This window comes from Xyrauchen texanus, chromosome 6 (genome assembly GCF_025860055.1).
Source record: "Xyrauchen texanus isolate HMW12.3.18 chromosome 6, RBS_HiC_50CHRs, whole genome shotgun sequence".
NCBI classification, from domain to species: domain Eukaryota; kingdom Metazoa; phylum Chordata; class Actinopteri; order Cypriniformes; family Catostomidae; genus Xyrauchen; species Xyrauchen texanus.
In genome coordinates, this window is record NC_068281.1 from 35,032,811 (window position 1) to 35,050,863 (window position 18,053).

At 37.3% G+C, this 18,053-nt stretch overlaps 1 protein-coding gene across 2 annotated transcripts in view; it reads left to right on the forward strand.

Annotated features, from left to right (window-relative positions):
• LOC127644596 (matrix metalloproteinase-16-like) overlaps window positions 1–14,109 on the forward strand; it is a 46,629-nt gene extending 32,520 nt beyond the window's left edge. The window contains exons 4-10 of one of the 2 annotated variants that reach the window (XM_052127847.1): window positions 887–1,206; window positions 5,464–5,625; window positions 6,003–6,220; window positions 7,915–8,053; window positions 10,027–10,177; window positions 10,296–10,411; window positions 11,125–14,109. In XM_052127847.1, the coding sequence (XP_051983807.1) occupies window positions 887–1,206; window positions 5,464–5,625; window positions 6,003–6,220; window positions 7,915–8,053; window positions 10,027–10,177; window positions 10,296–10,411; window positions 11,125–11,489 (1,471 nt within the window). In that variant the 3' untranslated portion in view covers window positions 11,490–14,109. The remainder of the gene's footprint in view (window positions 1–886; window positions 1,207–5,463; window positions 5,626–6,002; window positions 6,221–7,914; window positions 8,054–10,026; window positions 10,178–10,295; window positions 10,412–11,124) is intronic. The other variant, XM_052127848.1, reaches the window with a different exon arrangement.
• The last annotated feature ends 3,944 nt before the right edge of the window (window positions 14,110–18,053 follow it).

An 18,053-nucleotide genomic window follows, 5' to 3' on the forward strand; every position in this document is an offset into this window, starting at 1 on the left:
TTCATAATAGTGTGATTAACCTCGGAGCTGGTTGGTTCGTGGCTTAGAACTCTTTAATGAAGTACTTCATAAAATCCCAATGAAAAAAAAATGGAAGGGAAAAATATGTTTCCAGAACCAAGATGCCTGAAAAGGTGGGCTGGCACTGTTGTGCTCTATAGACTACTTTCATGGTGCATAAATTACGTTTTTTCCCTTTCAGGATCCTGACAGCCTGTCGTCACAGTTGTGCTGTGTGATATAAGAATGAGAATCTACTACTTGCACTGTGCTATGGGGCCTTTGTCCTGTTTTACAGACTTTTGCTTTAATGTACATATACTTGCAAGGGGTGGTTGCACCTCCAAACGCAGTGGTAAATTATCCGACAGAGCCTGTCTGCAGCAGCCTAGATATTGATCATTTCTCTTATCCAGTCGAGAGAATAAAATTACAGCACAGGTTATTCATCTGCATTCAGTGCTTGTTCAATTACAGTGCCACAGTGCTGTGATGTATTTATAAATGAAAAGCCCTAAAGTACAAAGCCCTTAGGAATCAAAAAGCAATACGAACCAAAGGCAAGCAGCTAGTCATCCATTGCAATTACTGGATGCTTCAAATTCAGATGATGAGGACTGCATTAAGTTTTCATTATGTCTTTAAGGGACTTTACATATAGCTGACATCGTTGTTTGTGTGCTCTTTATTTAAGCAGACCGCAATGCAGTGATAAGCAGTATTTTTTTTCATGTGAATCCATATACTCTTTTTCCTGTAACTATAAGTGTAGCGTGGCTTGATCTTAGGCCGTGGAATAGTCATAGTCATTAGTTGTGCTAGAAAGATCAACACCGCTGGTAAATCATGTTAATCTTTAGAGTTTTGTGTTTGTTTTGTTTTTCAGCATTAAAAACGTCACCCCTAAAGTGGGCGCTCGAGAAACGCACGAGGCCATTCGCCGGGCATTCGATGTATGGCAAGGCGTTACGCCGCTACGCTTTGAAGCCGTCCCCTACAGCGCTCTGGAGAGTGGCAAACGCGATGTGGACATTACCATCATCTTTGCCTCTGGTTTCCATGGTGACAGCTCTCCGTTTGATGGAGAAGGAGGCTTCCTGGCACATGCTTATTTCCCAGGGCCAGGCATAGGGGGCGACACACACTTCGACTCTGATGAACCTTGGACGCTGGGTAACCCAAACCATGATGGTGAGAGAACAGCAGGTTAGGTCACATTTTCAAATTCAATAATTAACAACCACATGAAGTTGCTATTTCACCAGGAATGCATGTTTTGTTATAACTTTCTTCCATGGAATTCAAAAGCAGATGTTAGGCAGAATGTAATGAAAAAGATTGACTAGTCACCATTCACTTTCATTGCATCTTTTTCTCATACAATGAAAGTGAATGGTGACTGAAGCTATGATAAGTAAATAATAACATAATTTGTTGTATGAGAATGAACCCCTTTAATCCCTTTAAGGAGGAGCAGAAACAGTTGAATATGAATATTCATTGATTAAAAAGAGACCTACACAGGCACCACTGACAATAGATAACTTCAGAAATAATTTCTATAATAAGACTTAATTAAACCGATTAGTGCTATAATTTGCATGTTTATAATGTGTGTTTGAAACAGACTTTACTGTGTGTATCTTTATAAATATGTAATATGTCTATGTGCGTGCATGTTTGTGTGTATGTCAGGTGTCAGCTTTGTTTGATATGTAGTATTTGTGGTATGGTTGCACCCATTAAATGAGAGGTAATCAGATCCATCTCTTGACTGCGGTCCGCACTTAGAGCCACTCAGCTTTAATTACCTGGGCCCGACTGGATTTGAAGAGCTTTTAAGATGCTCATCTCCTTCACAAAACGTCTCGGCCGAGACAGTGATGAATGGCTGTGACTACATTCTTCTCCGCTGGCATTTTTACTGCCGCCTGCACTCAGGACCCATGGTTGTTTGTTTTGCCGTTGTCTCTGGAGCTGTGCGTGCCTGGCATAATAGCTTTCCGTGGTTACGGGCTTCATTAGAGTCACCGCAGTGCGTATGGATAACATGCAGTGTGGTTTTCTTTACATTACGGTTTATTGTACAGGCTGTCATTAGCCTGTGATTGAATAAGCAGCAGCAATTGGGGTATAATTTGAGTCCCCCAGATGTGATTATTTACCACAGCATTCACATGTTAGTACCATTATTGTGTTGTGAGGGGTCAGTGAAAAGAAGATAGCTGTCACAATAGTACCTCGCTCTGTAAATACTGTAGACCCTAATCTGCATGTGATTTTTAAATAGTACTATACAATACAACCTGTTCCCATTGAATCATGTTACTAAACCTACATTTTTCTAAATGATTTACACATGGCTCCTTGTATGTTTTGAAGCAGCTTAGAGCACACTAGTTGACATGTGAGCCGAAAGGGTCATAGACGCACCACAAAATGATGTGGTTGCTTTAGCAACTGCATTTTTCATCTCACATTTGCTTTTTATGACACTATCAGTTAGGTTTAAGTTTAAGGTTTATGGTAGGGTGGTTGGTTTTATTTATTTAAAACTCAATAGAGCAGTAACCTTCAAAAAAACCTCATCTGTTTGGGAGAACGTTTAACTCCAGTAATGTAACTAACCGTAATTAACTATGTAATGCAATTTTGCAAAAATGTCACCACAGCCATGTAATTTTGCTGGGATCAGACTGGTACTATCTTAGATAGGTTTAAAGATCTAGCCTTATCATGCAAGATATCATGTGAGGTCACATGTCATGTGGATTATAATGCATATTTTACACAAAATCACCTTAAAAGGAAAATATCCCCCAAAAATGAAAAGTCTGTCATCATTTACTCAACCTCAGTGCATATGAAACACATATGACTTTCTTTCCTCCATGGAATACAAAAGTAGAGGTTTAGAAAAATGTAGATGCTGCTCTTTTCCATACAAAGAAAGTGAATAGGTATGGGGCCATGAGAAAATACATAAAGTACTATAGAAAGAGTCCATACAGACAGAAAATGTATGTTGATATTCACTGCTTATATGGCCATAACGACTTAAATTTCTGTCTTTTTCTAATACAAAGCTATCATGTGGTTTCAGGATTGCTTGATGTGGAAGTCATGTGGAATACTTTTTTAATGGTACTTTAATGGTGATTTTTTTTTTGTCCTTTTTGAGGCTTTTGGAGCCGCACTTGTTCACTGTTTACTCACATTGGATGGCAAAGAGCAGCATGACTATTCTTCAATATTTCTTCTTATGGCAGACTTTTTATTTTTGGTAAACAATACTTTTAAACTACTACAGTCAGACTGAACAAATTACAAAGCACAACAATTATGTAAAGTAACTAATTATGTGATAATTAGTACACAGTGCTACAATCACAATTGTTATGAGTGCTATGGTCTTTGAATTAGGGCTGTCAATCGATTAAAATTTTTAATCAAATTAATTACATGGTGTCCTGATTAATTAATCGCATATACAACTATTTGCTGAGAAAGCCCCTCATATAACAATAACTCAATATATGATTATACATATTTATATCAATATGTAATTATACATAGTTATCTTTAAATATTTAAAAATTATACATATATATATATATATATATATATATATATATATATATATATATATATATATATATAAAAAATATTCAGATAATTAAATGCATTATATTCTTGTGGCAGAAGAGTTAATCATTGATAAAACAATATAAAATGCGGCTTTAGAATACAATGTATTGTTTACTACCATATTATTGATCATAAGTCAATCATTGGCACACAGTTCACAGCAATCCATTACACAAGTGAATTTGTCAATCAGTTGAAGATTTATTATGATGGCTTGTTTAAGAGCCCGTTAATGTACACCTGCGTCAGACGTGCTTGTGTAGCGTCTCGGGTGCGTTGCGTCATAAAAATAAAATGTTTAGGTAACTGTGTCAAGTTAAATATAGTTTAATACTCAATCTATAAACACATCTTGAGATACCTAAGTTTGCATTTGCTCTCCTTCAAGTGTTTTGAACGCAAGAATGTAACGCATGTCTGTGTTGTTCTTCCTACTGAACTGTTTTCTTCACTGTGTAAACTGCGTGTTCTTCATACAGCTGAAATTTCACTTACTGCCCTCTGGAGTAAACAGGTGGTACTACAAGCTTGCATTTCTCAGGAATCTTCCCTATTATTGTCCGGCAGTGCGATTAATTGCGTTAATTATTTTAACGTGTTATTTCTTGTCAAATGAATCACACTGAATTAATGCGTTAAATGGACAGCCCTACTTTGAATATAAGAATATGTTACATAACATTTCATTCATAAGATGGATGATATTCATAGGCAGGGACTAAAAACTGTTCAAGGAACTACATTGTTAGAAGATTGTAACAGAAAACTGTTATTTTCAATTGTTCCGGAGTGAAAACGTTATTTGTAAATGCTGGTAACCGGTTATAACCCGTTAATAAAAAAATGAAGAATGTGCTTTGATCCTGAAGGAAACTGCTGCATCACACATTTCTTTGCATAATTGCCCATTGTAGATGTAGTATTCTGTGAATAAAGAGCTTTTTATTAACTATGTATAAATACTACATGTACTGTACTGCTAATCCAGATACAAGGAAAACATTAGTAGAGGTATATAGAACATTTCTCAGAAATGTCCAAGTCTGAATTATTGTTAGATATGATGCATTAATACAGATTTGATGCTGTCTAGTTTTGACTCAGGAGCTGATCTGTAAATAAAATTATACTTAATTGTTAAGTAACTGCTTGTTATGATTTCTTTGCTGATAAATTTGCTCTTGTGCCACCACACAAGAAAAAATGAATTGCTAATTTTTGCTTATTTTGGGAGGCAAGTGACTTATTTTGAGCTTGATTTTCCAGACCATGTTGTTTGTTTCTCTTGCGAGATCTGGGAACACTGCAATTTGTATTTCACCCACCCCATAGTGCAGATTACTGTCATTGTACATTATTAAACATACAAACATACATATGCCCATATATACAGTGTATATATATATATATATAGGCATATGTATGTTTATATAGTCTCATGCTCAGCAGCCTCCCTTGGGCATTGATGTAAATATCTATAATCTCTGCTTAGGTTAGACAGCCTGAGGCATATACACATATCTTGATGGCCCACTGTGCCCTTAGCTTTTCATTGGCGGTTAATATATCTCGCTATGTGATGCACTGAAATGCCATGACCTTAGATTACTGACAGGAACAATACCTCACTGCGCACACACACACACACACACACACACACACACACACACACAGATGTACAGTATATAGATGCAGACATGCTACTGGATGAGTCATAATGCCTGATGATTTTCTTTAATGTAGCGCATCACAAAACAAGTATAGAAACTAAACTAAAAAAAAATATTTTCATGACTGTTGTTTTATACACTTTAGGCAATGACCTGTTCCTTGTGGCAGTCCATGAGCTTGGTCATGCCTTGGGACTGGAACATTCAAATGATCCTACCGCTATAATGGCTCCATTCTATCAGTACATGGACACTGATACCTTCAAACTGCCCCACGATGATCTGCAGGGCATCCAGAAAATATACGGTGGGTTTAAACTTCCAGTACCGTAATCCAATCATTTCTATGTGACGAATTACAGATATGGCATTTTTTTGTTTACAAAACAATTATTTTAGTGGTCCTTGCTAAGGCTAGCATCACTATTACTATTGCTCATACTTGATTTGAACAAACAGTAATACTGATATTTAAGTATTAAACTTTGGCACATCATTTTTGTGCTCTGGACATATCAAATAGTGCGGCTAATTGACAAGGGGTGTGTTCTAACTTTTCTAAGCTTTCTATGAGGAAACAATTCCAAAGATTTACATTTAAGGACTGACCCGATCCATATATAGAGACTAGAATATCATTGAGACTCATTGATATTATTGAGATTTTCTTAATAAATTCTGCAGGGCCTCCAGACAAAAACCCTCAGCCAACTAGATTGCTCACGACCTCTACACCACCACGCCTGCTCCCTCCATCTGACCCTCGAAAACATGACCGCCAGGGTCGCCCTCATCGACCCCCACAGAAGTCAAAACCGGCCCACCCCAACTCCAAACCCAACATCTGTGACGGAGGCTTCAACACTTTGGCAATCCTGCGACAGGAGCTGTTTGTCTTCAAGGTATGAAGAACAAATAGGACTGTCAATTACTTAAAATTTTGAATCTAGTTAATTACATGATTTGCTAAAAAAAAGCCCCCAAATGTGAAAAACAAGTAAAGCATTGAACAGTCATCACAAAACAAAAGTCCATAATTTATGACAATTGTTTGTTTATGTATATAAGCAACGGATATACTTTGCTGTTGTTAATGCATCTTGTGTCATAGGTGCCCCATGTTAAAGATGCTGTCAAGTTATTATGTTATAACATAAAGGTTGTACCTTATGCTTGAATTGCTCCAGTGGGAGGAATATTATTTATTAAGGAATGATCACACTAGACTTTTAGCATCCAAAATTATTTCATTCGCCACAATGAACAGGATATGATATCACACACGATGGCTTCTGGTTTAATAAATAATATTAGCAAATAATATTATATTCAAATGTTTTAAATATACCATCTGCAATCTTTACTGCAACAATAAATGCATGCAGCTTTGAAATATGTATTCTTTGTAATGAGCTGAGAGGTCAGTGTACTTTGAACTTTCGTCTGCTGCAAAATGTGAAATTTCTTCAAATAAGATTGCATTTCCGGCCTCATTCAGATGCATTTAAATTGGAGTGAATGGAGTGCAAAGCTTGGTGTGTTATTTTCTTTATTATTTGCTGCACTAAATTAACACATTGTTTAATTGACATACCTAATAATTAACCTTAGTGAAGTAAATGTTTTATTGTTAACATTTCATTTACACTACCCTTTAAAGGGGTCATGACATGAGGAAGCAAATCGTTGTACTACAAAAACATACTGTAAGTTTCAGAACTCAAAACTTCCACATAAAGAGCATGTGTTGAAACCAAGCTGCCAAAACGACTTGTTCTCTACTTCTTCCACATTGTGATATCCCGCTGTGGTAGACATTCACATCTGACTGCCTCCATAACAACACATCAATGCTTAGTTTACCTTATCACTTCTGTAGCCTCGTCCAGTAGCTGTGAGCAATGAGATGAGGAGAGAGAGCAGGTCAGTCAAGAGCAGAGCGCCAGTCATAACAGTGGGTGTTTACTTCTTAAAGGAGAAGCAGCACCAAAACCAAGCATTTCTGACAGAGGCTCAGAATGAAGGTGGAAAATGTTCATGTATTACAAATATAACCTTAAAAAAAAACCTTTACTAATATTATAAGTAAACCTCTAGTAACATATTTAAATAGTAAAAAATGCTTTGTGAAGGAAAATTATTATTTTATTCACAGTGGAAGCTGTGAAATTGATCAAGAATTACAGAATTACATTTATAATGTCAGAAATGATTTAAATCTATTTCAATAAATGCTGTATTCTTCAAACTTTCTGTTCATCCAAAAACTTGACTTTATACTTCAGTAGCTGAAAAAATATTGCGTTACAACATGGAACATAGTTTTCTAAGTAATGACTGCTGAACATGCAGCTTTGACATCATGGGTAAACATGTTGTTTAAAAATAAACAATAAAATATCAAACACTTATTTCAAACAGTAATAATAATTTGCGGCATTTCTAATATTTAATGTAGTGTTTTTGATATATTTAATGCATCTTAGGTATCCGAGAAGCATCAATTAAAAAAAAACTAAAAAAATAGGTAATGTCTTGGTTTTTCCAAACTTTTGAATGGTTGTGTTTAAGAGAAAGTTGTGTGTGTTTTCATTAGGATCAGTGGTTCTGGAGAGTGCGTGATAATTCTGTGGTGCCTGGATACCCAATGCAAATCAGTTACTTCTGGAGAGGTCTGCCAACTAAGATTGATGCTGTCTACGAAAACAGTGAGGGGAAGTTCGTCTTTTTCAAAGGTAAGAACTTTTCCTCCTAACTTTTGCCTTTCCAACTTTAAAATCATATACAATCTAAATATAGACATGAAGGATTGAAGGAATCACCTCAGTCTTCAAAGTCTACTAAAAAGACCATCGCCCCAATTTTAAGAGCGCTAGCGCTAAGCACATCGCTATGCCATTAGTCATAAGTGCAAAGTCAGTGGGGATGGCCATTTTGGTATTATCGTGCAAGCATGCACTAAGTCTAGGCGTAAGTAGGTTTGACGAAAACATGTGCAAACGGGCTGGATTTATTGCAATTTAATTCTGAGGTTTTCTCCGGTTATTATTCCTCCATCTGTGTCCCCTTATATATTTCATTCCCTCAAGCACCAGCGATATAAACAAAGACAGCACATTCATAAGAAGTTGGTAGTGTAAATGTATGTAAATGTATGCAATGAATTAGAAGAATTGAAAATTACATTTTTTGTGCATTAACTGAATCCTCTGGCATATTTCTATGACAGTGACACACTCATTTTATACGCATGGGAAATGTGATTTGGATGTAGACTCTTTTAAATTATAGAGAAGCTAAGTATTATGAATCATTTTCATCTACTGACACACAAATCATGGCTTGGAGTAACAGTGATTGTATCTGCACGCACTTCACTTCTATACTTGTAGATTTTGATTTGTAAAAATTAAATAGATATACTGAAGCATTAAAAAATTGAACCAAACATATTTCTAAAATTAAAATTACACTTTAAACAAAATGAAAATATAATCAAAATAACAAAGTGGTCAAAAAATCATTGCCTACCGATTCCAAACATTTTACTCCAACTTCTTCCACTGGCCAGTTTTGCAGTGACTTAAAAATCACTCTGACAGGTGGAAAAATACCTTTAGGCCTACAAATTAGACCATAAATACAATTGTAAATTTAGACATAATAATAAATATTGAAAAATAAACCATGACCTATAGATAGTTTAACACAAATCTCAAACTTTTTTGTTTCATATAAGACTCATATAAACAAATAAAATTTGATGTTCCACTATATATTTTCAGAGTTTGGACATTAACTTTATAACCACCTGCTGGTGGAATCTCCAAACTGCAAATGCAGGAACTGAGTTTAAATTTAAGACGTGGTTTTCAAACCTATTTTCTCTTTGCAACAACCTATTTCTCAGGAAAATAGGAAATTGCACTTTGCGGCACTTCATTAACATACAATACACACCCACAGTTTGTGCGCATTAATCCACAATAGAGCATATACTCCCACCCACTTGCGCTTTGTGCTGGCACGATTAGAGTTAGCGCTCTCATGAAAATTGGATAAAGCCCGGTGCACACTGAAGGATTTTGGTACCAATTCTGTCGTCTGAGACAAATTTCGGGAATCCTGAAGGATTTCTCTCCTTGCACGGCAAAATTGGCAATCTTACAACATGTTCACAGATGGTCGATTGATAGCCTTTGCGATGATCTTCAACCTCCGAAGTTTGGGTCAGAAATTTTGCATCACAGTGTGCCTATTCTCAGGATGAGTGGTATTGGAGAAATGGAAATGCTCCTCCGTGGTTGGCAAATTTCGCCGTTTCGATTCTATTCCGCAACAGTCCCGTAACGGGAGTCACGTTCAATGATCGGGACGATTGGTACCACAGTCGGCTACGATGTGTATTGTGCAGTCTGACATAATGTTGCACAGTGTGCCATGGTAATATCAATGCGTTCATATGGTACAGTCTGACCAGCAACTCTCTTAAAGGACTTTTCAAAATCGTACAGTGTGCACCGGGCTTAAGACTTTGAGCCCGGTTGTTGCACATAGCGCTGTGCTGTGTTTTGCGCACTCACGAAAATAGAGCCCCATATTTTTCATCAGTTTCAGATTTTGGACCTTAACCTTTTTATTCAATAAGAAGATTCTCTCATTTTTTTGTCCTAAGAGACCACTAATGGCAGTATTTTTATCTCTGAAGGGAACCGGTTCTGGGTGTTTAAGGATACGACTCTACAGCCCACATATCCTCAGGACATTTCTCTTTTTGGCAGTGGAATGCCCACACAGAGCATCGAGACAGCTGTTTGGTGGGAAGATGTGGCCAAAACCTACTTCTTCAAAGGGGATAGGTCAGTTTTACAGCTTCCTGGATTTGTGGTAATACCTCAATGGGACCAAGTGGGAACTGCCTTCACTTGATTGTTCCTGAAATGTCTGAGAATGTCTGTCTCTGTCCATTATCCACAGGTACTGGAGATACAATGAGGACATGAGGACCATGGACCCCGGATACCCAAAACCTATTACTGTCTGGAAGGGCATCCCAGACTCTCCACAGGGAGCCTTTGTGGACAAAGCGCATGGTAAGTCATTGAGTTCGGCTGAAACTGTGCAGATGGACTGTGCAGAGTTAACTTCATGTTCACTTATACCATGATTATGCGACACGATACTCGATTATGATTGGCTGGAATGTGTGCGTTAAAACCGTTTAATGCACAGGTAGTTCCGGTCAGATTGAATCACCGTTCTACGGTTTATTAATGCGCCTATTCTGCTGTCTTCCTTACTGAGACATTGCAAGAGTTTTATGCCTCTTTTTTGTACTACCTCTGGACGTATATAGTGTAGCAAGTCTGAAGAGTCTTAGAGCCCAGATTACCAACACACCACAAAACACATCATCAAGTCATGCAATGTTGTCTTTAATTGATTACTGAGTATGTTGTGTATTCAAATCTTTTATCACACACCTAGCCTTCAATTATCGCTTACATTTCAGTTGTAAGACATTTGACCAACACTCTTAAACACAAATCCAGTGATGAAATTTATTTTATTTTTGTACCATTGTTTTAAAATATTAGTTTTGTAGCCATGGCCTGGTGGTTATCCCACATGTATAGACACATTGAGCTTTGGTTTCTCACATGGGCAATGGGAGATCAAATCTTGCTTTCAACATCCACCACCTACTGTATTTTTCAAGATGTGGGCATTGCAATATTTTGAAACTGGGTGGGATTTCATATGCTTCATATGAGTCAAATCTCATGTTTTCTTTCTCCCCTTTAAGGCTTCACATACTTCTACAAGGGCAAAGAGTACTGGAAGTTCAACAATCAGCGGCTGAGAGTGGAGCCAGGCTACCCCAGGTCCATCCTGAGGGATTTCATGGGCTGTGACAGCCTGCCGACTGACCCTGACTGGGACTGGAGTCCTCCACAGGATGAAGAACCACCTCAGTATGACCATGATGATGTTGACATTGTGCTGAAGCTGGAGAGCAGCGGTGGTGCCGAGAAAGCAGTGGCCATCTCTATCCCTTGTGTCCTGGCCCTCTGCATGATGGTGCTGCTGTACACCGTGTTCCGCTTCAAGAGGAAGGACACCCAGCGCCACATACTGTACTGCAAGCGATCCATGCAGGAGTGGGTCTGAGAAACAAGAGTCTGACTGCCACTGCAAAAACTCTTTACATCTTAAAAATCACCCTTAAAGGTACAGGGTTTGAGTAATTGGCTCCCTCTAGAGGCGTCAAGTCTGGAGTTTGTGTTTATCTGTATTTGTTGGCAAATGACAAGGACAACATGAACAAACAATACGCCAACTTAATCTTCCCCGTGTCATATTTTGGTGGCAATGTGTCTTTTTTGATGGTTATGGACCTCTGTGTGGCTTTGGGTGACCATTTTTTGTCCTCTGCAGTAGTGAACTGTTACACTAAAAATCATAATTATTGACTTTTCAACTGACTAGAGAATTATTTTTCTCCGAACTACTAATCTCGATACTCACTTGTGTCTCTCCGAAATACTTGCTTGTGTTGAAAAACTGATACCCAAACCAAATATGCCCTTAGTGTCCAAAGAGGATTTCTTCATTCACATCAATGCATATTCTGAGATGACCAGCTTACCAGTTATTATTTGATTTCCATTCAGCTGCAACCATGTTCAGGATATATGGGACCTGTCTGCTTTGAAACCAGAAAAAACGTGACATATAACATTGGGGCTACCTGCAATATTTTGTCGAATGCCTTAATCACATACAGTACTGAGTTTATTTTTGTGTATTTGTGTGCATGTGCCTGTGTGAATGTGACCTTTCCCATGACTCTGTGTGGATTTTGCTTGTCACCGCTCTTTAGATGCACCGCTGACTGACAGAAATGTGCAGTAAGAAGTGCCACTGACTGTTCAAAAGTTGAATTGAAACCAAGTTTTAGAGTGTATAGCTGCAGTCCACATTCTTTATGTTTCCATTTTCCCATTCTCCAAGCTGAAGCATTGAAAATGTAACTTTTGGTTAAGTGCTTCCAATCAAATTCTAAAGAATTTATTAAGCAGAAGAATGCTTTTTAGCATCAGTTCTTAATTAACCTTCCTGTTGAGCTCAAGAATTAATAAAATATCAACACAATACCATAGAATGTTAAACTACTGTATATAAGAACCAGTGACATTAGCATAGTTTGCAATTCAATTTTATTTAAAAAAATTTGGCTAAATTAGCATTTCCTGAGGTAATTATCAGTGCTTTCAAGGCAGTAAAATACTAGTGTTTAAGTTTTAGGCAAGGTTAGGTTTTAGGCTTCGGTTCTGTGTAAAGCATGAGAACCATGCTGCATCAGAGCTGCATGTCTCATTTTTTGTCAGCTGTGCACAAAACCACAGAATGCAACACTTGACAATTGTGTAAAGGTGGTCATAGATGGTTAAACTGACCTTTGTAAGGTTAGATGCCATATACTGTAATTGGACACAAATGAATATGAGGCGATATATATATTTCCCTGTCTGTCGCTCACTTCGACGTTGTGTTGAAGAAGCGACACTAGGGGTCTCTCTTGAGAGCTTCATCTCTGAACTTGAGAAAAGGCCAATAAGAAATTGGCAGACAGAATTTTCATGTCCTGTCCCCGGACATATGGGCATAAAGGGAGGGAAATGCGTCCGTTCATTCAGAAATTTTCTTCGGAAGTCGACCGGTTGTGTGAGCATCGAGCTGCGATTCACAAGACTGTTCATCTCATCTCTCAGAGCATATGCTGTTGGATCTATGGCGCATATCAGCGGCTTTCTCCTTCTCTGCGCGGCAGTGCAGCTTTGCCCCTGGGCGCTTCGACAGCGCTCTCTAAAAGATTATTTTTGTAAAAGAGTTTAATTCTCTAAAAGAGCAATACACAGTGATGTTGAACGTCCTTTTTAGGACTCTAAAAGGTGCCCTTCCGCCCATGTAGTTCCTGGATGTGGTCGAGTGCTCTCCACTCCTGATGGTCACAGGCGCTGCCTCGTGTCTCTGGGCCGTGATCACACGCTTGGAAGCGTGGCTTTCACTTCCCAGCCGTCTCAGACTTGGTTCTCGGATCTCGTGCTCCTCGCGACAGCCCCTCCCTGGAGAATTCCCCTGAGGAAGGACCTTCTTTCTCAGGGACAGGGCACCCTCTGGCATCCGCGCCCAGACCTCTGGAACTTCCACGTCTGGCCCCTGGACGGGATGCGGAAAATCTAGCTGGCCTACCACCTGCTGTCGTAGAAACGATCAACCAAGCCAGAGCTCCCTCTACTAGGCAACTTTACACCCTGAAGGGGCACTTGTTCACGAATTCACGACCTTCCCGGTCTGAAGGCCCACAGAGGTGCGCACTCGGGTCAGTGCTCTCATTTCTGCAGGAGAGGTTGGAGGGGAGGCTGAGGGGAGGCTGTCCCCCACAATGTCGAAGTGAGCGACAGACGGGAAACGTCTAGGTTACTGTTGAAACCTCCGTTCCCTGATGGAGGGAACGCGACGTTGTGTCCTGACGGCCACGTCGCTGAACCAAGCCACTGTTGCAGCTGAACCTCATTGTCGGCTCCTTAGGCAAAATCCTGAATGAACAGACGCATTTCCCTCCATTTATACCTGTATGTCTGGGGGCGGGACATGCAAATTCTGTCTGCCAATTTGTCATTTACCTTTTCTCAAGTTCAGAGATGCGCAAGGCTCTCAAGAGAGACCCCTAGTGTCGCTTCTTCGACACAACGTCTCTTTTCCTCCAACGGAGGTTACAACAGTAACCTAGATGATATATATATATTTATTTATATATATATATATATATATATATATATATATATATATATATATATATATATATAATTTTTGGTTATTTTCTTTTTTTTTTATGACAACACTGATTGGCTGATGGCACCACAAGAACGTGCACAGACCCAAGCCCTTAACTATTGTTGCCAACTATACCATATTAGCTAGGACATCCTGTATTTTGACCGTAATGGCGATGTCACGTACAGGACGCCTATTGTCTATTAATGAAGCCTATTGCCAATTGTAGTGGCAAAATGCTCGAGGGGGACCCCCTTCTTCCCTGGTTGGATGGCGAAAGTCCCATATTGAAGCAGCAAGATGCTCAATGGTCAAACCCTGATGCATAGATGCAAGAACTAACTGATCATTCACAGTTTTGAATGATTTTGAATGGCGACTATTCTAATAATGTAAGTCAATGGAAAACTTTAATCTTAAATCTCTTAAAAACTATACATTTTATAAAAAATAAAACTAGATTGCACCTAATGCTGAAATTATCTACAAAACAAAGTTTGAATGAGTATATTTTAAGCGGATTAATGTAAATGAATTGCAGAAACAAAGAATATAAAAAGATGAATGCCTTGTAAGCACTGTAATGTACAATCAGGTGCTGACCCAACGATTAGCTGATAAAGACTATATGCTTGAGTGTTTAAACACACTTATTATCGGCTCTACGTGTAATAAGATCTGTTGGCTGAACAGAACATTTCAGTAACACTTTGCAGGCATGGGTTTGGGTAAAATGTAGTAGCATTTGTTGCACAGTTCAAGGAAACATTTTTTACTGTTTATTTCTGTTTTTTTTTTTTTTATCTGACCATGTGAAATATCTGTAAGCATGATCATTCTCGCTCTCTCTCGCTCAAACAAAAAATATCAGGTCACTGAACTCACAAAATGTTGCTGTTTAATATTCCTTTTGAGTGTATTTTGGAAGTGGAGTAATGTGTTATTGTCACATGCCTTGTTTTGCTCTCTATTTTTTAAGTAATCTCATTCTAAAGGCTTATAAAGGATTGTGGTGATTTTCACCATATCATCAGCATCTTCCAGTTGCATGTGAATCTCCATGCGTAAGCTGGTATTTTCATCATTAACAGAAGAATATGCCCCATTCTACCTTTGAGGTGTCTGTGTATTGGATGTGTATCTGAACATGCTGTATATATATATCATGTATAGTGTCTTTATTATGGATACGAAAGGTAAATTATGCAGTACATCAATAATAAGATATTATCTATTATCAGATGTGCTGTACAAATCATTCTTGTTAACACTAAGGAAGAAATGTTAACAAAATGTTCCAGGCAACCATTAACATATAATTTATCACTGAGATCCAATAAAGGTTGTTTGGATAATATAATTAAACAATTATATATTAAATAACATATTGTGTCTCTAATATCACAACTTTATTTTGTTTGGGAGTAACTTCATTGATCAATTCTGAAATTAGATTGTTTTGTTTTGAAGAGTTATTTTATTTTAAAGAGATTTTATGTATGGGCACATACCATATGCCAGCATATGTGTATTACTTTCTTTCTCTTGCAGAATACAAATATTTTTAGAAGAATATTTCAGCTCTGGAAATCCACACAATGCAAGTGAATGGTGGCCAGAACTTTAAAGCACATAAAGTCAGCATTAACATAATCTATCCTTTTTCACTATAAATCTTGACATCAGTTTCTTTGGTAATCACGATTTCAAGCTCAATTAAACTTCCTATTGTGCCATATAGTGATCTGTGCATGCATCAAGAACTAGGAAGTGTAATCGAGCTTGAAATCATGATTGTGCCAAGACAGCATTGGCAAGATGTACAGTGAAAAGGAGTTACATTAGGGTCTGTTTCTCACCCAAAATCAACTGGATCACTTCAGAAGAGATTGATTAAACATATGGAGTTATATGGATTACCTTTATGCTGACTTTATCTCCATTTTAGAGCTTCAAATTTCTGGCTACCACTCACTTGCAGTGAATGGACCTACAGAGCTGAAATATTTTTCTAAAAATCTTTGTTTGTGTTCAGAAGAAGAAAGAAAGTCATACACATGTGGGATGGCATGAGGGTGAGTAAATGATGAGAGAATTTTTATTTTTGGGTGAACTATCCCTTTAAAGTTTTTATTTAGCGTATTTAATAAATAAGGTAATATTTGAATTTTAGTTTCCAATATCATCACAAAAATTACTTTCAGTAGTTCGTATGTTAATGTATTCTTGTGTTGAAGCAGTAAACATATTTGGCTTGCATCCATACACTGGAGGGCTCGGAGCTCGAGACTCGAGTACATTATTTAAGGACTTAAATATTGATCTGTGTTTTGAACTACTGTAGGTGTTTGAAAAGAAGCCAAAGAAAACATGTTTGTGTAATTGACTCAAGATTTTGAGAAATAGCCCTTGTGACATTTGAAACTTAGTATATATGTACCAGAATTACATTAGTGTCGGTCAAACATGCTCTCTAGCCAAAAATTGCAAATGTAAATAGCTACACTAATGGTTTATATCCCTTCACCTCTTTGCTCACTTCACTCCAAAATACAATCAGTGTAAAATAGGCCACATTCACACCTTCTATTTAGTGTAGAGTTCAGTGCAATGATGAACAAAGTGTGTGATTTCAATGAGTGTGAGCAGATTGTACAGAGATGGGTCACTGCATCTCCAAAGAAATGAACACATTCATACCACGTACTGGATCTGTAACTCTGATCTGGACCCCTCATTAACCAAACATTATCTGTAAAGTGTCTGGGTCCTGACATAAGTCTTTAGAAGTCAATTTGAGCTATATATCCTCCACTGACAGCTCTAGTGGAAGATTTTTGCAATCTCTCAGACAATGCAAGCCACAGAATTAAAGTTTTTCATAAAGTTTACATAGAAACAGACAAGCTGAGCAGCAATGAGAACAGAAAGAAAGAAAGGAAGAATTATTTTATTTTGAAAATCTGAATGTGTGCACACAATTTACATTTAGAAATCTGCTATCTAAACATATAATAAAATATGTTTCAATTTATAGTATTCATGCCATGGTGTAAATTAAAGGCAATGTAACAAACTGTAAATATTTGAAAGTAGACATTTATAGGTAGTTTAATATCTGTTATACTTTAATGGCCTTTAATGATATGTAAAAATAAGCTACAACTGATTGTCTTTTTCAGACAAACCAGAATGAGTGTTAGTCTGATGGTCAATTTGACTGGACATTCTTAAAACAAACAAAAACATATGCTGGCATGAGACACCCATGAGTGTCATAAGGGATACAGTGCTCTGGAGGAGAACTGAATTTAAATAGAACTAATTTCAGATGCCTGTTTTATATTTTATGTCAGTATAAAGTTATGGTCTACACTTTGGACAAGAAAGTAGATGGTATATTAAAATCATAATTTATTTGACAGATGACCATGGTAAAGTAACAATCAATTATTCTGAAATATTTAAACTGTTGTCCTTACTGTAAAAATATCATTAATAAGGATAACATTTTTTGATGTCATTAATTCAATAAATGTTTGTATAGCATTATACATTTTGTGTAATTACAAATATTAAACATTATACAGGAGGAAATGCATAATATTAATTCTAAAATATAATTATAAAAGGAAAAGTATTAGGGGAAGGTAAAAATATGTAAAGCAAAATAAAGTTATAAAATACATTTACATAATTAGGATCTAATCTATAAATATATGTTTGTTAAGGTAGTGAGATTGGTCAAATATATTAGTAACTGAGTTATAAATGTTAGCTAAAAAACATTAACAGCAGATGGCGCCATTCTACCACTTTAGTAACTGAAGCGGGTTGAGTTGGCCAAACTTTGTGAAAAACCTTTTCACATTTGTTGTTGTTTCTGCATGAATC